At 48.8% G+C, this 21,960-nt stretch overlaps 1 protein-coding gene across 1 annotated transcript; it reads right to left on the reverse strand.

Moving 5' to 3' along the window:
- Nucleotides 1-12,455: 12,455 nt before the first annotated feature.
- On the reverse strand, nucleotides 12,456-17,372 carry NRL (neural retina leucine zipper). The gene is made up of 3 exons (XM_054993646.1): nucleotides 17,245-17,372; nucleotides 14,970-15,363; nucleotides 12,456-13,247 (listed from the first exon to the last, which is right to left on the reverse strand). Exons 1-3 carry the CDS (start codon nucleotides 17,262-17,264, stop codon nucleotides 12,867-12,869), a joined length of 795 nt encoding a protein of 264 aa, XP_054849621.1. The 5' UTR covers nucleotides 17,265-17,372; the 3' UTR covers nucleotides 12,456-12,866.
- Between the last annotated feature and the right edge of the window lie 4,588 nt (nucleotides 17,373-21,960).

The following is a 21,960-nucleotide window of genomic DNA, read 5'->3' on the forward strand; positions in this document are numbered from 1 at the left end:
GTGCAAGAAAGGACGGGTGGTGGTGGAATTGCTATCTGCATTTTCCTTTCTAAGTGCCCCCACCCCACCCATAATAAGTAGCATTGCTTTGCAAAGTCAGGCTCATTAACTGTTTACTTATTATTTATTCAGGGGGCCCAATAGTGTCCCTCGCCCCACCAGAGCTGGTTCTTTGCCTGTGGGACGGACACAGCACGCAGTGCTGGAAGGGAGTGATTGCACAGTCTCTCAGAGCTACGTTAGTAAAGAGCCCAGTAGAACCTTTAAGACTAACCAACTTTATTATAACATAAGCTTTTGAGAACCACAGCTCTCTTTGTCAGATGCATTGTCAACTTTCGAGAACCACAACTCTCTTCGTCAGATGCTACAATAAAGTTGGTTAGTCTTAAAGGTGCTGCTGGGCTCTTTACTATTTTGCAACTACAGACTAACACGGCTAACTCCTCTGGATCCAGGGCTACACTGACATTGGAGGGGCAGTAATAATCTATGGTTGGGGGGGGGGCGTGTCTGTTTAAGCAAGGCCTTTCCCCCAACTTATCTTTTAGCCCCTGGTTCAGTTTTTTGCAGCTTGTCAAAATGAGAAAGGAGCCTCTGAGCGTATGCAGAGTGACTCCCCCTGTGGCTTCACACACAAACACACCCATGGCGGTTGATTTCTCAAATGAACAGGCAGGCTCCGTTTGCCCGGCAGCTGATTTCCAAGCAGCGAGGCCAATGCCAGCTGTTTCCAGAGGTTTCCCCGGCCAGGCTGTGGCGTACCAAGGTTTGAGGTTTGCTTCCATTGTGGTATTCCCCTCCCCTCCCCCAACACGCCAATGTTTTATTTGTGGTGGCTTTGCAAAGGCTCTTTTAATCTGGTGGTTATTTCTGGTTGCTCTTTTGGCTCGGAGATGACTTCAGTTCTAGAAACCGAGCCTGCCTTGAAAATGGAATAATTTTAAAACAATTGTTAAATACGGATTAATTTCTGGGAAATGAAGCTGCCTGGAATCCTGCCCCACAATTTTGCATGCTTGTGAGTCATACCTGTGGTCACTCTGAAATGCTTTCTGCGCATGCTCAGAAGTGGTCAGGTCTCTGTTGTCCTGTGTCATGCACCCTTGAGCTGAGCAAGGAAATTTGGCAGCTCCTGCCAGAGAGCAGCTGTTCCTTGGGGCATCTGGATCCATTTGCTCTGACAGCACATTTTTCGTGATCTGGACGGCACGGGTGGAAACCAAGGCAGACACGCACCGGACTGAATTAACGGTTGTGCTGAGTGTGCCACCAGAACCGGCGGCCTCAGCTAAATTGACGTCCCCAGGCTGCGGAGTAATTAGCTGGGAGTTTTCCACCATCCTATGGGCTGCATGAATTCCCTTACATTTTGTTGCAATTTAGAAGAGCGTATTTATCAAGTGAACCCCCAGGGGTCTTTGGAAGCTTGTGGGGGGGGGGTTCTGATGAGATCAGCAACAGCAGATGGTGCTTCTCAGTCCACCATGTCCCCCTGCAATGTACAGTTTCAGGGCAGCGCAGAGCACATTTTTTGTTCTCGCAAGATGAAAATAACCCAACAGGCTCTACTTTGTGGGGGGGGGGGCGCACTGGTTTCCGTATGCTCTCTGGTGGTGGCGCTGCAAGCAATGGCAGACATTCTCTTCCCACTTTTCTCCAGCTCACAGGCCAAGAGGGCATGTAGCAGCAGCCACCCTCAATTTCCCTTGTTGCTCAGCCACCAAGTCAGATGCACAGGCAAATGATAGCTGGCAGAGGCGGGGAAGGCGTGGCTAGCACTAGCCACTCACTTGCCTTCTCCTGGGCCTGCTTCTCCTTACCTGGCCGCTGACATGATCAAGAACCACGGGCTGCTAGGAGCAGCTGTTGCTGTCCAGAGAGAGCATTACACTCCTTTTCACAAACGTAGGATAGCAAAGGACGGCTACTGCTTTTAGCTGTCCTTGCCGATCGCCTGATGCACCTCTAGGATTGACAGCAGGTCCTACCACCAAGGCAATAGGTCTTTGGCAGCTGACCACCCATGCTGGTCCCTGACTCCAGCCCAAAGAGAATGCACTTGGTTTTATATTCATTTTCTTTTCCCGAGGAGCCCTAGGAATTCTAACGGTGTGCAAGAATTCTCAGCAGCCCACCAAACAACCAAGTCTTAGTGAGGAAGCTATAGCTGTTAAACCTGTACAAAACCAGCATATATTTGCAGTGCCGAAATATCCAAAGGCACATGCCAGAATCCAGATACTTGTTTTGTGTGTGAAAAGAGTTCTCATAGGAGTTTGAAAAACCACTGAATTGGAGCTAGAAGTGCAGGGGGAACATGCCTTTATTTTGTTCTTCCTCTTCCCTAAGCAACAGAAGTTTTGTTGAGGTTAATTTCCTTTGGAGCAGAGTGCATGCATGCAAGACTGAGGCTATCTGTTTGCAAAAATAATTTGCAAAAATAGTTCATTGCAAATGAAATGAATAAGCTTTACAAGAGTGCAGAGAACTCCCTTCTGCTACACATAGTCACTGTAGAGACTGTGTGGTGCAGTGGCTGGAGCGATGAACTAGGATCGGGGTGACACAGGTTCGATTCCCCGCTCTGTCATGGAAGCTTGCTGGGGACCTTGGGCCAGTCGCGCACACACAGGCTGCTTCCACACATGTTGGATAATCCACTTTCAATACTCTTTAGTGAACATTTGAAACTGATTTTCCATGTGTGGAACAAAAAATCCACTTCTAAAGGATTGTGAAAGTGCACTGAAAGTGCATTATTCAACGTGTGTGGAAATGGCCACAGCCTAACCTACCTTGCAGAGTTGTGAAGAAAAAAGGAGGATAATGACGTATGTTAGTTTGGGTCCCCATTGCGTGGAAAGTAGGGTTGCCAGCTCCAAGCTGGGAAATTTCTGGAGATCTAAGGGGTGAAACCTGGAGAAAGCTGGAGAAAGTGGGGTTTGGGGAGGAAAATACCTTGGCATGGCATAATTCCATAGAGTCCACCCTCCCCCAAAGTAGCCATTTTCTCCAGGTGAACTGATCTCTGTGGCCCGGAGACCAGCTGTAATTCCGGGAGATCTCCAGCCACTACCTGGAGGCTAGTAACCCTAGTGGAAAGACAGGCAATAAATGAAGTTTGAAAAAAAATCGAGCAAGACTGGATCTCCTAACATATTTTAAAATCATGAAAAGAGCCGTGCAGAGGCCTAGTCTGGATATGTGTTAGATTTTCTCTGTGTTGTTTTGTCCCCACAAATTGGGCTGCATTTGTGTGTCACAAAATGCCTTCCCTGTATCTTTTACCCTATTGGGGCTTGTAATTCCTGGTCCAGGAAGAGAGAGTTAAGGCACACAGCCTGATCCAAACTGGGCTTGCTCACAGCTGCTTTTCAAAAAGCTGCAGCAGGAAACACAGTCATGGCTGCTCCCCCTAAGATGCTGCCTAAATCTCTGCTCCCAAAATTGGACAGGTGCTCTGGTGTTTTACAGGAAGTTCCATCTTGTCTATTTTCTTCTTTCTCTGGGGAGTCAATTTTCTCCTTTCTCCTCTCCCCGCTCCGCTCAGGCATTAGCTATTTAGCATTGATGGCTCTCTCCATCCATAGGACATTCACCGATTCCCATCTCCTTCTCAGCTGTTCATAAATAGTATTGATCTATTCCCATAATGTTTTCATTTTGGATCAAGAGCCTGAGTGGAGTGGGGTGGGAAGGACAGGCTGCTGTTAATACTGAATTTCCAGCCCGCGAGAGTTATCGGAAGATTTGCATACGGCGGCTTGTTGCTGCGTCAGCCTCCAGTCTAAGATGCAAGGTGTACAACTGTGCATTAGATATTGCCTGCGTCGGCGTCTCCCAGATGGCATTATGAGTTTTTGCAAGAGTGGAATTTTTAATTACGTTCCATAGCCATTCGTTAGCTGGTTTGGGATTGGTTAGCTCAGAGTCTGAGCAAGTTGTTCTTTCAAGGCCTGGAGGTCAAAAACGGGTAGCAAACTAGAGGTGGTCTCTTATTTAAACCCACCCACCCCCTGCTGAAGCTTAGCCACAGACATATCCACCAGATGGGTCAGCAACTGGCTTGTCCAGGGCCAAATCAGCCAACCTGATCAGAAGGCAACCAGAGTTTCACCTTCTGTTTACCAGGGACAGCTAACATTGAATAGAAATTTGTACAGTTCCCTCAACTCTTCTTCTTTACAACAAGAAAAAAATATCTGGGGGAGACAGAGCTGTGGCAAGAGGATGATTTGCCAGGAAAGGAGGGGGGTCATACGTGCCACCCTGTAATGAATCCAGAAGGATATGGTTGGGGAGTATTACTTGCTGAGCAGAGGCAGTGTTGTATAGTGGTTATTACGGTAATAGACTGGGGAGAAGGCTAGGTTTCAGTTTTCTGCTCAGGCTCGGACCATTTTCTCAAGTTGCTTCACAGACTCACTGAGAATCCAAGGTGTTATGTGTGCTCATCAGGGATGAAAACGGTCTGGTCCGGGTTGCCTAGGCAACCACACGGGCCTAGTTGGTGACCATATGCCTGTCGCCCTCAGTGACTCCCTTTCTCTTTGCTCCTCAAGGCTCTTTTGCTGGAACTTACTGGGCACCCCCAACACGCTGCACCCCCAACCTCATCAGGCCCAGAGGGGTTTGGGGAGCACATCCCGTGGTTACCTAGCAACCGCTTCTTGCCACAGTGTAGCTTGGTTAATGGCTGGGCCCAAAAGTTCATTTTAGACGAAGGATTTGGGAGAAGCTTTACTAGTTGGAGGAAACTCAGTTGGCTGGCATGTTATGTAATGAAGTATCCTCAGAAAAAAATCATTAGGGAGGCAGCGGGAGGTGGCCCAGCGGCCCAGCGAATGCTGCAGTGCAGCAAGACGAAGAAAGCCTCGGGCGGACTCGGACTCAAGCCAGCTTTAACCCCCCTCAGCTGTGACACTCGTGGGAGGAGAGGGACATGGACCTGGCACAGCTTTTTGGACTAGCCTACCTCACAGGGTGGCTGTGAGGACAGAATGAGATAACTGTTTTGTACACCACCTTGGAGGAAGAGTGGAACACAAATAGGATAATAGTTTCAGGTGGGTAGCCGTTCGTCTGTAGTAGAAGAGCAAGATTCAGGTCCAGTAGCACCTGGAAGACTGACTAGATTTCCAGGGTATGAGCTTTCGAGGGTCAGAGCTCCCTTCTTCAGATACGAAGGGATATCTGATGAAGGGAGAGCTGATAGTCAGTGGTTGCAAAATAGAAAAAAGTCTGTGGTTGCAAAATAGTAAAAAGTCTAGTAGCACCTTTAAGACTAACCAACTTTATTGTAGCATAAGCTTTCGAGAACCACAGCTCTCTTTGTCACATGCTTTATTGTAGCATAAGCTTCTGAGAACCACAGCTCTCTTTGTCAGACGCAAATTTATTGTAGCATAAGCTTTCGAGAACCACAGCTCTCTTTGTCAGATGCAACTTTATTGCAGCATAAGCTTTCAAGAACCACAGCTCTCTTCGTCAGATGCAGTGGTTAGACGGAAAGGTGCTACTGAACTCTTTATTGATTCTCAAAAGCTCATATCCTGGAAATCTAAGGCGCTGCTGGGCCTGAATCTTAAAAATCTGATGTTATTCAAGCATGGTTGCAGCATCATAAACAAAAAATCCAGCAGCTGTCATGTGCAAGGAATGAAAACAAGCTTTACTGTTCCTCCCATTTCCATTTCCCTTGCTGTGACTTATGCACATTCAAAGGAGAGCCACACACAACATCCAGCTGTGGCCCTAGAAAGCTTCTGGTTTCCTTTTGTCTCCTGAAGCACTGAACGTTGCTGAGCCAGGACTTCTTTTGAATCTATAGACCGTACCGGAGTCTCTTTTGAATTTCAGTGCTTCAGCTTTGAGATGCTGGAATAATAAAGAGCGCATTTTGCTCACCTCTGAATAGCCATAGCCAGTTCTGCCACATCCCGGATTTTGGGGGGATAGATTTCTAGGTCAGGTCTGTTTAGAAATTAACCACTCAATTCCATGCAGTCTAGAAACATGGTCGGTTGGTTTGAACGAACCTAAGATTCTTCTGACAGAAATCATAGGCCATATTGTGTTTTCCTTGGTATCTTCCATAGCAGTTTCTGGTTTGGGCTGTCGGGGTGGGGGGAGAGGGGAGCTATTCTTTGAGATCCAGCAGGCGCGCCCCTCATTTCAGAACAGATGATAGATTGTTGGCAACCAGAGAACAAAGCTGCAGCCGCACTTCCTACCGCCCCCGAACACCAGACCTATGTTTTTCTTTCTTTCTGTGGCAACCACCAGAGTGCCGGTTCCAAATGCAGTCCCCCTCCCCTAGCCCATTCCCCAGCCCAGCAAAGCTACATATTTGGGACACGGTTGGGAGGAATAAAAACTCATCTCTCTCTTTTGACAGAAGGAGAAATCAAACAAGCTTTTCCAAGCCTTTGTGAAATGCGGGGCAGTCACCTAATCTCACCCCAGGTGCCATAATGTCCTCAAAGTAGGCAGGGAGGATGTCAGAAGGGCGGGGGAGTGCGGGAGAGAGATATTAATTACGGAGATATTCATTAAGGGGATAGAGAGCAAATATGGCCTTTGAAGCGACATAGTGGCTCCAGAGAACGGCAGTTACTCCTTCTCTCCTTTCCGAGGAGAAAGCCAGGCAGAGCGCCAGCCTGGATTTGAGGCCAGTTTTGGAAACCAGACAAATTTGACAGGAGCAATTTGGGGTGGGTAGCTGGAAGTACATGAGGGCTGGGATGCCAAGACACTCTGTGTGTGTGAGTGTGAGTGTGAGTGTGAGTGTGTGGAGGTGGATATCAGCTAAGGGGCCGATCTGAACGTCAAAAGCACCCCACTGGATCCAACCATTTTATGAGTGCGGTTCCCTTATAACGAGTTGGGCCATTGACTTGGTGGCAATTCTCCCTGATTTTGGGAAGGAAGCTGTAGTTCTTAGCCCTGCTGATTGTGGACTTTTTGCCAGATGGTCTGTTGATTAAACTTCCAACTAGGAGGTTCCAGGAAGACCATGAACAGGGCCTTCCCCTGTTGTTTGCCCCAGTTTGCTATTCCAAGATATACTGCCTCTGTACATGGAGCTCTATTTGGCTATTATGGCTAATAGAAGGTGAGAGATCTGTCTTCCATAAATGTGTTCAAACCTTTTCAAAAGCTACCCATAAAAACAGAAAGGCTGCTGACAAAGGCTGAGGAGAACGGACGTAATTGGAATAAAGCAAGAGGGGGGGGGACAGACTTTGACTGAAGGGTGTTTGCATATCCAGGGCAATTGGCGTGGCTTATGAGCTTTCTTTTAAAGGAATTAAGCCCTAGATTGCACAGGGCAGAGGTGGCCTGACTTCCAATTAACTGTCTCTTTTTTAAAGAATAGTATGAGAATCCCCATGGCCTATATATGCATTTTAAACTTACAAAGCAAAGGCACCTATTCAGGATTTCTAAAAAGCAATAGCGTAACATACCAGTTTTATGTGGTTTTGAGCATGCAACATAAGAAATTCTGGCCTGGATCAAGACGAAGTCCACCTAGTGCAGTATTTGTTGCAAGAACCGGCAGGCGCTGGGTGGCCCACCATTGACCAGTGGGTCATTGTAGGCTCCAACCTGTCTTTTGCCCAGTTCTAGAGTCAGGATTAAGAGCTGGGATCTGGTAGGGGTGTAATTTTAGGGGGTAGCTTGAGGAGATGGCTTGTTTGCTTGTATGTGTCACCTGCTACGTGGCTCAACAATTGGGATTTGCAACTCAGGACACAGGTGGGCAAAGTCCAAGCACCAATGCCGAGTGAAAAGGGGCTGGGGGGTGAAGCCTGCGGGGGCAGAGGTGCCAAGGAGCTGAAGAAGATGCAAGAGGTTGGGATGGCAGCCAGTTCCCGATGGATTGCTGGCAAGGAGTGAATCCATTGCTTGGGATTTAATTACAGGCCTTGCTTGCGAGAGCAATGAAAGCAGCTGCAAGCAGCTCCTCCCTGGGAGGGTAAGGGGGGGATTTACCCAGTAGGGGGTGCTGTGCTGACATGCCCCCCATTGTGGCACTTGCCTGCTGCACCCATCCTCAGCTCAGCCCCCAAGCAGCTGTCCTAGAGTTCGTGAAAGGTCCTTCGCCACCACCCCTCTTTGGGGGAGTCAAATAAGGAGGCTGAGGGGTGTGTCTTTTGGGGTGAGGCTGTGTATCAGCTTTGTGTCGTCTTGACAGAGATGCTAGATACAAGATCACTGTTGCCCTTATGGCGATGCTATGGTTGCCAACCTCCAAGTGGGGCCTGGACATCTCCCTGGCATTACAGCTCATCACCAGATTACAGGATCAGTTCACCCGGAGAAAACGGGTGCTTTGGAAGGTGATCTCTGTGGCATTGTACCCCACTGAGATATAATGTTATACTCTTCCACAAACTGTACCTTCCCCAGGCTCCACCCCCCAATTCCCAGGAATTTCCCAGTCAGGAGCTGGCAACCCTAAGTAGTATCCCACACAGCTAAAAGCCCCAAAGGGCCAACAGCTTTGTCTTGTCTGGCAACGGACCCCCCACTTCTTCAGAGGTCCAGTTAGTAGCAACTTGACCTTATTCGGTCAAGTTGTTTCTGCTGCTATTGATTGCCGCCATATGAATATATTTTTATATGCGAATATATTATATTTTTAACAATCTATTTAAGGTTTTAACTGTATAATCTAATTTTAATGTGTTTTAATTATGCTGTAATCCGCCCTGAGCCCTTCGTGGGAAGGGCGGAATAGAAATCCAAATAAATAAATAAATAAATAAATAAATCTTACAGGTGGGGCCTGGAATTCTCTTCGAATTACAACTGTTCTCTAGGCTACAGAGATCAGCTCATATCCCTGCTAAACTCCCTCCAAAACCTGTCCTTTCCAGCCTGAGGTCCCAAATCTCCAGGAATTTCCCAAGCCAGAGTAGGCAATCCAAAACAGGTCACCAGCTTTGCTCTCTGGCAGGGCTCCTATGCTTCTTAATCGGCTGAGTGATAAGGAGGCACTTCACAGAGAAAACTTTTCCTTAAACAGTGCGTATTGGTGGATGGGATACCTGCTGTGTTCCTGTTTGTCACTCAAAATGTACAGGAAAAAAATGGTGGCAGCCCCCCCCCTGCCCACAACATGAAAGAGGCGATGCCAGTTGGAGTGGCTGGGAAGAGAGTACTTTTGTGTAAGGAACAAGGGTGTGGGTGCTGGAGACTAGGGAATTGCAGGACATGGGACACAACCAGCCCACGGGAGCTTAACAATTCCTTGGGAGCATTCCAGACTGCAGCCCTGGCTAGGAAGCTGATGCTCTTGGAAAATGATTAAGTTGTTTGAGAGCCAAGGGCTAATGAGAACAGTGGGGGGGGGACTTTTGCTAGTTCTTGAGGGCTCCAAGTTGGACAGTGGTTGTTCCTGTCTCTAGTACCAGTGCCCCGGAAACAGGAGTAGCTGCTGTCTGACTTGGAGCCCTCAAAGAGACCCTGATGTGACCCTCAAGCTAAATTGGCTTTATGGTAAAAGTGTCTCTGAGTTCATGCAGAATGCCTCTTTGCAACTGCAGCCCATGCACCTCTGGGTAGGGGCAACAAGGCACGGACAGGCTTGGACCCCCACATTTCTTTCTTTCTTTCTTTCTTTCTTTCTTTCTTTCTTTCTTTCTTTCTTTCTTTCTTTTCTTTCTTTCTTTCTTTCTAGTTCATCTCTTTCAGCCCTTGAGGCTTAAGGCGACAGAGTTTATTGTCCCTTTAGTGCCACCTAGTGTTGATATTTGGCATCACCCAGTCTATCTTCACAGCTTCAGTTTTGATGTTTTGATCAGGCATCTGACAAAGAGAACTTGATTCTCGAAAGCTTATGCTACAATAAAATTGGTTAGTCTTAAAGGTGCTACTGGACTCTTTTTGATTTTGCTGCTACAGACTAACACGGCTAACTCCTTTGCCTCTACAGGGAGAAATCTTTGCAAAAAAAAAACCAGGCTCTCCCCTGTGCAATAGAGGTGCAATAGCCATGTGGTTCATCATTGATGCCACATTTTCTAATCCTGGATAGCGATTTGTGGTCTTGATCGGCACAGGCACCCTGCAAAAGTGGGTTATTAGTGCTCCATTTTATAGATGTGGAAAACTGAGGCATAAGTGGTTTGCCCACGGTCACCTGGTGGTTTCCTGGCTGCTTGGACTTTGAGCCCAGATTTCTTTGAGTTTCAATCTGGTGCACTTGGCACTGGACTGCATCCAGATCAAGATTGTCAGAACAAAAGGGGAAAGTCTCTCTCAGCGTTCCAGTCTTTCAAAAGAAGAAAAACAGAATAAAGTTCAAGGTTGGGAGAGCGGCCAGGCAAGCCCTGTTCTTCTTTTGAGGTGCTCATGAGATACCTGATGGATGGATAGAAATGCCCAAATCTTCCCAACTTTCTCACCCCCAAAAAACTCACCCAGACAGGTCAAAACTGTTTTCCATTTTTCTGCAAATGGAGAAGAGAACTATTTCCCGTTTTTAAAAGGGTTCTTTTATTATTTTAAAAATCCATTCATATATGAAGGTCTTCTTTCTCTGCTTTTTCCGTTATGTTACTGGATGGGAATTTTCAGTGGTCATTTGGATGGACAGCAGAAAGTTGAGCTTTAAAAAAAAATAAGGGCACAGAAAGCTAAATAGAAGGAGGGAGCGAAGAACAGACTTTGGAAAGGGGATTGCTTCATGCTAAATAGTACATACATTTGGGAGGGCAGCCACAAAATGCACCCATTCACACACAACCTTGCACAGCTCTTCCCAGGATTCACCCACCCTGGCCTCGTGCACATACAAACCCCAAACCACCCTTCTAGAAACTATTTTTAAAATACATCCCACATACCTGCACAAAAATACATGCTCATGACAAGATTTGCATGAGCGCACGCTCACAGTGATGCCTCTGCAACTACCACACACACATTTGCAGCTGACTGTGCTCAACAAGAGGTGTGATTGTAAAAGTGCAAGGCACAGCTGAGCACATGCGACAGTACTGATGCTTTTATGCATGTCTTGCTACAGCAGCAATTGTGTGTGCATGACTTCTTTTCTGTGGGATTGGATGTGTGCCATTGTGTACACAACCCCCCCCCCCGGCATCCTGCAGTGTTACAGAGTTAACACAGAGCACAGCAGTGTGCAATCATGCAAAACGATGTACAAACACATGCACAACCATGCAGGCAGAGGTAGGGCGCATGAGGCTCTTCTCTTTCCCACAGCAACATGCACCCACATATTCATAGTATATGCCATTCTGAACATACACACTCTTATGCTCACAAGCACACCAAAATTCTCACACACACACTTTTTCTATAGTAATAGGACCTGCCTAATATTGCTTTTAAATAATTAATATATTAGTCTGTTGGGGGGAACTGGGAGAAGGTGGACATCTGAGGTTTCCCAGGGATCCTTCTGTCACTCCCTGGATCCATTCCACAGCACTGGCTCCTTTCTACCCAGGGTCCTGCCGCTGCCCTTTGATCATTGGACTCACAGAAGAACAGTGAAGACAAAAGGGAAAATGGTTGGTGGCTAAATATATCTTACCCTGCTGTTTACAGACAGGAATTCGATCCTGGGCTGAGAGAGAAATTTATTGGAGAGGGAGTGGGCATGTCTGCTGGGTTTTTTCCCTTCCTCATTATTGACAAGAGGAAGGCCTGACATTGTGGTTCCTTTTGGAACAAAAACAATTCCGAGGTGGGTTTTTTGGTGACATTTGTTTTTAGACTTCCAGACAGTTTTCTTTTCCCACAAAGCTGAGCAAATCTCTGCAGGGAGTCGCAGCTATATTGTCCCCCATCACAGCATGGCGGCAGCCCTTCACTTCCATGCAGGACCATGACAGAGAGGGCACTGTTGTGGAGTTGCTTAGCATCTGTGCCACCAGTTGTGAATTTCCTGCATTGTGGAGGGGGTTGGACTAGATGACCCTGGAGGTCCCAACTCTATTCTATGATTTCTGACTCAACCAAAGGTTGCCAGCCAGTGGAACTGTGGGTGCTCCCTTCCCCTCTTATCTCCCATCCCAGCTAGAAAAGCAGATAAGAATACTGAACGGTGTTGGAGATGCAGGATTGGGACCGCCCGGTAAGGACTATTTCTGAGCCCAGGAGGATTGTTCTGGAAGGATAACTGGTTGAAAACTTGTATCATGACAAATGTGGGTTCTTGGTTGGTGCCATTTTCCTACCTGCGGTTGAATGACATGTGTAAGAAGCCGGTTTCATGTGTCGGCCTAAGAGGGGTATGTGAGAAGGGCCTGAATCCCAGCCCCAGCCCTGCTTGCCCAGATATCCAGCCCCAGCCCCACTGCCTCCCCACCGGTTATTGAACCCCTCTCTAGGGAGAAAGTGGGACCACCCCCCCAAACAACCTTCTTAGTCTGCCTGCCTGGCTGTGGAAGAAGAATGACAAGAAAGCGCACTTTCCAGCAAGCCCGAGCATTTATGAAATCAACCGTCTTGTGCAGATCCACACCACAGACTTAAACTGGCTTAATAGTCACTTTTTTCCTCTCCTTGGGGAACCCTGGGAACTTTATTTCCAAGAAAGGGAAATTCTCAGCTCCCTCATCAAATTATAATTCCCATGATTCCAGGAGAGGTAGCCATGACAGTTATACTGCTATGAAACCATGTTTATAGTGTGGATGTGCTCATGGTGACACTCTTCTGGCCTAACTCGCTTGAGACCCAAGTCATGAAAAGGGGAGGGGCCTGTCAGGAGCCTTCGCTTATGTCGCCCTCTAGTGGAGCTAAAGGGGAAAACAGCTCATTGGTCCACAGCTGATGGTTATCTCCCGTTTCACTCCCACTGTCCATATGCTGCGGGCTGTTCATAGAAAAAACTGTGCCAGTGAGGTAGGCTGTGGAGCAGGAGGCTCCGTCCCATCCCCGTAGTGTCCCCCTGCGGTGTCTCCCAGCAGCTTCTGGCAGCGGGCTTTGTACACATCCCTTTCGTGGGCCACCCGGGCCATCTCGACACGCAAGGACTCGAGTTGTTGGGCCAGCTGGGACTTCTCAGCCTCCAGGACGTGGCGTTGCTGCACTCGCTTGTAGCGACAGGACTGGGCGTAGCCACGGTTCTTGAGGGTGCGCCGTTTCTGCTTCAGGCGCTGCACTTCGTCCTTGCCGAAACCGCGGAGCTGCCGGTTAAGATCCCGCACCGACATGGAGACCAGCTGGGCGTCGGAGAAGCGGTCGGAAAGCAGGGGCAGCTGGAAGGAAAGGGAAAGGAACCGGGTGGAGAAGAAGTCAAAGGAAATAAACTGGCTCTGTGGCATAAGAAGCAGGCAAGGTTGCCAGGTTGGAAAATTCCTGGAGATCTGAGGAGTAAACCAGGGTTTAAGGAGAGGAGAGACCATAACAGGGCATGATGTAGGGCTGCCAGGTTCCTATATCCTCCTGGCGGGGGGCGGGGGGGACCTGGCACTTACCATGTGCCTCTGTTGTGCTCCTTTTCACGCACGCCCTCCTGGCGTTTGCGTGATGACATCACTTCTGGGAAGTGACATCACACTCTGGCCACATGCTGGGATAACTCTGGCCCGCTTGGGGCCAAAATTGGTCCCAGCGCATCATGGAAGCACACCTGCAGCCCCCGCGACAATGTCACTTCCGGAAATGACATCGTTGTGACCAGCTGGGGGTGTGCCCAGTGCACGTTTTCCTGATTGTCTGCTGGTGGCGGGCAATCTCCAGGGGTCTTTCAAACCTCCAGGAGATTGCCTACCACTGGTGGGCACCCAGGAAACCTAGCATAATGCCACGGAGTCCACCCTCCAAAGCAGCCATTTTCCTCAGGAGAACTGTGGCTTGGGGATTAATTGTAATTCTAGGAGATCTCTAGCCACCTCCTGGGAGGTTGGCAACCCTAACTGCAGCACTGTGGCTTGAAGCCTCCAGCAGAGGCAGCACAACACCAAGGCAATGCGAGGCAGCCACTCTGCTGTCGCACATTAGATGTCATTAAGAGGACCACATGTTCTGATCCGTGGTGCGCAATGTACCGGGTTCTTCCTCTGTGCAAGGCCCTTTGAAAGAAACTCGCACCCGCCGCTGGGCCTGGACCGAGGGGCTGTTGTGGACCTCTGGCTCTTCTGTCTTGCGTCTTTTTCATATGCAAAATTCTTTTACAATCTCTAATCAGGTCATTCTCTAAAGAAGCCTGATGAGAGAAGTATATTTTTATAGGTAGTTAAGAATGCCTCTGAGTTCCTAGCAGTTGGTCTTAGGGGCTTTCATCTGGAAGCCCAATTACTCAATGACAAAGGTGTGAAAGTGGACTGGGGTTCCCTTTTAATGACTGCAAAGCAATCTGCACATGCTCAGAAGCACGTCCCTTATTCACAAGTTTATGCACACTGCAAATGGATCACTCCCAGAGTGAAATACAGTGAAGTAGTAAAGAGTCCTGTAGCATCTTTAAGACTAACCAACTTTATTGTAGCATAAGCTTTCGAGAGCCACAGCTCTCTTCGTCAGATGCATCATCAGATGCATCTGACGAAGAGAGCTGTGGTTCTCGAAAGCTGACAATGCATCTGACGAAGAGAGCTGTGGCTCTTGAAAGCTTATGCTACAATAACGTTGGTTAGTCTTAAAGGTGCTACTGGACTCTTCGCTATTTTGCTACTACAGACTAACATGGCTAACTCCTCTGGATCTACAACCTGAAAGTGTGTCTTCCAGCTCTCCGGATGTGTGAGGGCTGGTTGTGGCTGTTCTGTAACCGGGCAAAAAGAACTTTGCACATGTTCAGAGACTCTTATCTTCTTTATTATGCCACGTTCTCCAATAACATGACTTAACTGGAACAGGGAATGGGGTTAAGTTGAAGCTATTCTGCCCCCTGCCATTCTCCCGCCTTTCTTCTGTGTCCTCCCCAACAGTATGTGCTTCCTCTTTCCTGCATCTCTCATCTTTCCCCTTCCTCTCACCTGTTGCTGTTCTCCAATGAGCCCCTCAGAGGTTCCCAGGAATCCTCGCAGCGGTGGAGTGGACCCACCGTGGAGGCCACCTTCCGCCAGGGGAACCCCCAAGAGCACCTCCATCGCTTCATCGAAGCCCGGCACCAGCTGGCCTTCCGAGTGCCCCCCGGCTGCCGCCGCCAGCGTCTGATGGAGGGTTGCCATCCAATACAACTCTTCCAGAGTAGACTTCGGGTCCACCGCCTTGTCAAAGGTGGGCGAGGGGGGCACCGAGCTGCAGGGGGTGGAGCTCAGCGAGGCGCTTCCGCCAGCTCTGGACGCCTCCTGCTTCACTTCCAACTTCAACAAGTCAAAGTCGTCGAGATATTCCAGAGCCAGGGGGCTGGGGGGCAGAGCATTCATCCTGTGCGGGAGAGGGAAGAGAAGACGAGGGTGAGCAGCAGTGCAGATAGATGGGGTGGGAGGAGCTCTACATCCATTCACAAAGAAGCTCTTGAAACAGGCAAGCGGAGCCCCTGTTCTTCCCAAAGTGCCCTGTGGGCCAAACCAGGACTTCCTTCGTTCCCCTCCCCTCTTTGATAACTTCGGTTCTTGCAGTGACAGTCCCAGCCATCATACCTTGGATGCTCTGTGAATCTCTGTGCACGCGCAGCAGTGTGCAGCACCAGTGGATGAGCTGTCATGCTCCATATTTGGCGCTAACACTGAAGATGAACCCATTTGCACCCAAGAGCCAGCAAGGGCGTGTGTGTCTCACACTGCTAATGCCTCAGTGATACGGCGCACCCCCTTAGGCTGCCTCAGCCGTGTACAAACCAAAGCAAAGCAGCCCTGGAGGAGTCCACTCTGCTCCTCACAAACACTCCGATGAGTGCGTAAATTACCTGCTTTTCTTCCTGGAGGCCACACACACAAAAATCACACCTTTCCACTCCACATTTAATGCATCTGCAATACTGGCGCTTCTCAACTATCGGTACTGAACAGTTGTTTCCTGTTGCTTGCCATCTGTCCCCACAGCTGGGTTTTTGTTGCAAAGGAATTGTGCTTTCCCGTTTGAAAATGCAATACTCCCAGCCTGCCCCCCCCGATAATTTGTTTCTGTTGTCATAGATCCAGAGAAGTCAGCCGTGTTCGTCTGTAGTTGCAAAATAGTAAAGAGTCCAGTCGCACCTTTAAGACTAACCAACTATATTGTAGTATAAGCTTTCGAGAAGCACAGCTGTCTTCATCAGAGGCATTGTCAGCTTTCAAGAAGCACAGCTCTCTTTGTCAGATACATCTGACGATGCATCTGACAGAGAGAGCTGTGCTTCTCGAAAGCTCATGCTACAATATAGTTGGTTAGTCTTAAAGGTGCTACTGGTCTCTTTACTATTTTGTTTCTGTTGTAGCTGCTGGGTGGATTTTAGGTCTGTAGGTGTCACAGGCCCCTTTTGCAGACCTTTGGGGAAGATGAGTGATGTGCCCCCTTTTCTTTCTCTTCTGGCCAGCTTAAAAATAGGTGGCCCAACAATTCAGCCCTTCTCTCCTAGCCAGCCCCCCCACCCCCCGATTAGGCACCAATGCGATTTTCTGTTCTTGTTATTGACAGGAACTTCTCTGATTACCCCGCAAAAAAGACTAAATCCTGCCACAAAGCCCTCCTAGATCCCTCGGATCCTGTGAATTCATTCTCATGTTCTTTTATCATGTACACCCACATGCCGCACACTTTGCCGCTGTGCTTTTTTAGCTTTAAAAAAGCTGTTGATATTCGTATATAAGATTGCCCCAATTTCCATCAATCAGGACTTGGGAGAGCCCCAACCCCCCAAGGTGCCAGTACACTTTACTTGTGAGTGTCTCTCACGCACGCACGCACGCACGCACACACACAGAGAGAGAGAGAGAGAGAGAGAGAGAGAGAGACCTGCTTTGCCATATGCACTTGGCTTCCATTCCTGCCTTCTCAGGGTCTCCTTGCTTGTCTCTCCAGGCTCTCTATGTCTCACTCTGAGCATTCACACTTTTTCTGTCTTATGTCCTAAACATGACAACATTTCCATTTTCTAGCGACCCCCTGCCTGCAAAGACCTGAAGTCAGGGGCAACACAGGAGGAAAGCAATTCAGAGTAGGAGGTGGAAAGGAACCGAGGAGAAGGGAGGGGAGGGGGATGCTGAGCTTGGTTGTGGGGGGGGGGGAGAAAAATCCACCCCCTTGATCGGCTCTCTGCACCCCCCTTGCATGGAGAGAGATCCATGTACCAAGACAAAGATTGATTGGGGCATAATCCATACCCACCTGTTGGTCTGTGAGTCCATCTCTTGTGTGTCCAGTTGTTGACCTTCCAGCTCTGCAGTGCCCCTGTGCGCCACCACCAGGGGACGGTGGCAGCTGCCCAGCCCAGAGACCAGAGCCTGGACTCCAGGGTCCCATTTAAAGCTCTAGGGCAGCTGAGCTCATAGGAATACATTAGGCCCCAGCCAATGGGGACCTTGGACTTCATTCGCATAGCAAGGAAAGGGCCGGGCCGGGGTGTTGTTTCTCTCCCGGAGCAGTTGGTCCTGCCCCCACAGGCCTCCTCCCCACAGCTGGGAAGGGAGAGAGGGTGTCCATGTGCCCTTCCCCCAGCCACAGCCTAGGGCTCTCCCTCCGGCAGGCAGGCACGGTCTGACAAAATCAGAAGTTTTGTGCTGTTCTGCACTTCCTCATCTGGCTAGCAGAAAGTGGTTTTCAAACTGGCTGCAGGATCTGAGACCAAACGTCATGTGCACGGGTTTGCGCTGCTGCACTCCAGATTCAGTGGTCTGGAATAATGAGAACACTACCCTTGCTTGTAGATCCGGAGGAGTTAGCCGTGTTAGTCTGTAGTTGCAAAATAGTAAAGAGTTCAGTAGCACCTTTAAGACTAACCATCTTTATTGCAGCATAAGCTTTTGAGAACCACAGCTCTCATCATCAATCTGATGAAGAGAGCTGTGGTTCTCGAAAGCTTATGCTACAATAAAGTTGGTTAGTCTTAAAGGTGTGACTGGACTCTTTACTATTTTACTCAGGGCTTTTTTTCAGCAGGAACGCGGTGGAATGGAGTTCCGGAACCTCTTGAAAATGGTCACATGGCTGGTGGCCCCGCCCCCTGATCTCCAGACAGAGGGGAGTTTAGATTACCCTCGAGGGCAGTCTAAACTCCCCTCTGTCTGGAGATCAGGGGGCGGGGCCACCAGCCATGTGACCATTTTCTCCGAGCGCAACCCACTGAGTTCCACCACCTCTTTTCCCAGAAAAAAAATCCCTGATTTTACTCTTGCTTGTAACTCCCTCCCAGATCTCTTCCATAGTGGCTCTGCCTTCCAATCCCTCAACAAAACCCACCTATTAAAAAAAATCACAGGGTTAACTTCCTAGTCCTCATTGCTCCATGAAATGAAGCCCCAAACGCCTTTTAACTGTTCATCCCACAGGCGCTGGCAGGACCTCGCCCTTCCCCGTCTTAATTCCCCCACAGTTGAAAATGACCTGGTTGGGTCCTCAGGACTACAACTTATCTTCTGTGGCCGATGTACAGAGACAGTGCCCTGCACTTCATATCAGAAAACACGGAAAGGTCCCTGCCCTGAGGTCTCAGCAATCTAAATTTCTCTCCAGATGAACGCAGCAAGTTCGAATCCCTGCCCACAAACCTGAAGACAACAGTGAGAAAACACACACACACCCTCAGCAGCTCTGAGGGGCATCCGATAGATTCCTGTTGGCGCTTCGATGCCTCTGCTGCTCCGGTGATGCATAGGTGATGCATAGGGTGAACCAGCCCTATGGTGATATTTCTCCCTTCTCCAGCACCCCATTTCCTCCTCAGCTTGTTTCTGTGCAAAGGCTAAGTCCTAGAACATAGGTAGTCATTGTGCCTCTGTGCATGTGCAGAGGGTGTTTCTTTCCCATTTGGGCAAGCACAGTCCACCCTCTCCCTGACGCACCAAAAATTAGAGGGCAAGGATCTCAGCCAACTTTCCACTCTGCCCCAGCATCTATTATATTTTAAAAGCTGCTTCTGGCTGGTGTGCGCGCGTGTGTGCATGTATGAAGGCACTTTGCAAGAGCTTAGAGTCAATATATCCTTAGGTCCATTTGTTTCAACAGCAATCAAAGAAAAGACACTCCAAGCATGCTTAGAAACAATTTGCCTTGAAATCTTTTTTATTTGATGAAGGTAAACGTCATTTTCCTAAGATGAAAGGCACTCTGCTTATGCTCAGAGTCACAGTGTTTCAAGAAGGGGAACTCAGAACTAAGAAGACAGGGTTGAACCCCAGGGCCACCCTAGCTGCAAATGGGCCAACCTGGGTTTCTTCAAGCTGGTTCTGATGGAACAAAATTGTGGTCATTTGCTGCCAGACACCTGGGGAGCAGGGCGTGATCTGGGGCTCAGGGCCTTGCCCCCATTGGATTCCTCTGTTCTCTGGTTGCTATCCTGCCTTTCCTTCTCACAGCGCGGCATAAAACCAGTGACTGGCCCACGGTCGTCCAGCATGGCTGAATGGTAATTTGACTTCCAGGCTCCATCCTCGTTCAGCGCTGCTGCCCCTGCCCCTCACTGCCCCAACACCACACAGCTGTTTGGCGCGAACCAAGCGTGTGGCGCACATTCCAGATCTCTTCAGCCCTAGGAACTTCCCGCAAGACACTCCAATCCGTCATGTGCCCTTGCAATCAAGTTAAAGTTGCAAAACCCCCTCTTGTTATCTGTGAGTGAAAAATAATATGAAAACTGAAATGTGTAGGCGGGGAGGCGGGGGGAGGATTGTTATTCCTGAGTAATTAAGCCCTGGAAAATGGGCAGAATGACCTCTGTGCATTAAAAAGCATTGTTCCTGGGGGGGCCGGGGAGACCAAAAATTGCCAGAAGCCAATTCAGAATGCAGCCTGGTTGCCATGACTTCTGCCCCCCCCTCCGAGCCTCCCCCTTTTCTAGCATGCAGCACTGGGTGGACAAAAGGCCCAGAGCGCGTTGCTAACCTGTTGTGACAGGGGATTCTCGGCCTATTGAGGGTGATGTCATTCTTTCATCAGGCCTCACCCCATTGCCTGCCCGGGCCTTGTGCCTCTCCGCCACCCCTGGCGTGACCTTCCCACCTGACCGGCCTCTGTTGTTAAGCAAGGAAAGGGAGGAAAAAAATCCAGCTTGCCCAACGCAGACCCCTCGCAACAGCCCCTGCCCCGCTAGCTCTGCTGAAGCCCTGCAGACCCCTCCCCAAATCCAAGCACTGGCGCCTACCCACAAGATATTAGCTTTGCACCCCATGCTCATTTAGGTGGGGGAATTTGGGGGGGGCAGGGATCCTGGACTAACTGCTGTGTGGCAGGTGGAAAATCAAGAGACAAATGTTATCCCACATCTGTATAAATGATACCTGTCTTATTTCTGCCTGTCACACACAGGAGCCCCACTGGAAATTCAAAAGAAATATTTCAACAGCTGTTTGGTTCTTTTTTAAGGGGTGCCCTCAAGTCATAGCTGACTTGTGGCAACCCCAGGTAGGGTTATCATGGCAAGAGACTAACAGAGGTGGTTTGCCATTACCTGCCTCTGCAACCTCGGTCTTCATTGGAGGTCTCCCATCCAATTACTAACCAAGGCCAACCCTGCTTAGCTTCTGAGATCCGACAAGATCAGGCTCAGCTGGGCTAGCCAGATCAGGGCACATCTGGTTCTTTACTAAGGTCCAGTTGACACATGAGGGACCTGGTTGCTAAAACACCCCGGCTATGCCCACAGCGCTACAGACCATCCGCCTGTCTGTGGTTTGACCAATTCCACCCACGCCATCGCAGACTCTTAAGAGGAGATCTGGGAAGGTAGCAATCATAAAAACATTGCCTGTTGAAGTTCCACCTGTCATGCAGCTGGTAAGAGCGTAGGAGCCCAGTGATACGACTATTTTGTTACATTTTTTGCAGTGAGTAGATCCCAGACCCTTCTAAAAGACCGTGTAATGTAATGGATGATCTCAAAATAAGCTATAATACTGGTTTCCGTTGCTCGGTGCCCAACCCATAAGATAAACTAGAAAGCGTTATTTTCATTTGCATGGGTTTTGCCAATAAGAGAAGTGTATACGAACACCTCAAAATAAAGAACAATCTCGCAACCCCTAATTTCCAGATGTCAGCAAATAAAATCAAGGGGTGGCAGTCACTTAATGATCTACTCTCTGTTTCATTGAACAATCTTTCAATCCTCCGTGACGGAACCTTTCCAACGCTTAGATAAGAGAGCAGTTATATGATACTTTAAAAGGACTCCTGATCTCTCCTTAGGAGGAGCGTAGAAAGGGTAGGGTGGAGGAGAAATTCCGCTGTGCTTGTCCCAAAAACTCAACCCCTCCAACGTCTCTTCGCTGTGATCCTAAGCATATGTATGCAGGAGTAAACTGGGGCCCAATGAGTTCAGTTCGGCATTTCTACACGGAGTTATGATGTCCCTTCTGACCCCAAACGGCTTCAGTTTATGCCCTGGTTTCTGCACATTCTCTTGAGCCATTCGTTTTTGCCTCGTATTTCCCCTGGGTTTTGTTCTGGTTCTCTTGGGACCACTTTTACCCCAATCCTTTTCTAGTAACTGAATTTGAGCTGTGTTTGTTTACGTGTGTGATATTTCCGGTGATTTTGGTGGTTTCTCCCACTTCCTGCCGACTTTCCGCAGACTGGATCGTGACTGCGGGACAACCCTACCTCGCATCAGCAGATTTTCAAGTATTATTTTTTTTAAATACTCACCCAATAGAGTAGGTGCAGGAGAGATCATTACTTTTCCTGTGTAATTGGTACCTTTTCCTCCCCTGCCCCATGCTAAGTATGTGCCCCTATGTACTACCTGTAACTTTAAGTATGATCCTGGTGGTTAGTTCTATGTTGTCTAGTGCAGGGCCTTTTTTCTGGGAAAAGAGATGGTGGAACTCAGTGGTGGAACTCAAGACTGCACAATGACGTCACTTTGGGTCAGCTGGAACAAGGGGGGAG

Source organism: Eublepharis macularius, chromosome 12, assembly GCF_028583425.1.
Source record: "Eublepharis macularius isolate TG4126 chromosome 12, MPM_Emac_v1.0, whole genome shotgun sequence".
NCBI lineage: Eukaryota > Metazoa > Chordata > Lepidosauria > Squamata > Eublepharidae > Eublepharis > Eublepharis macularius.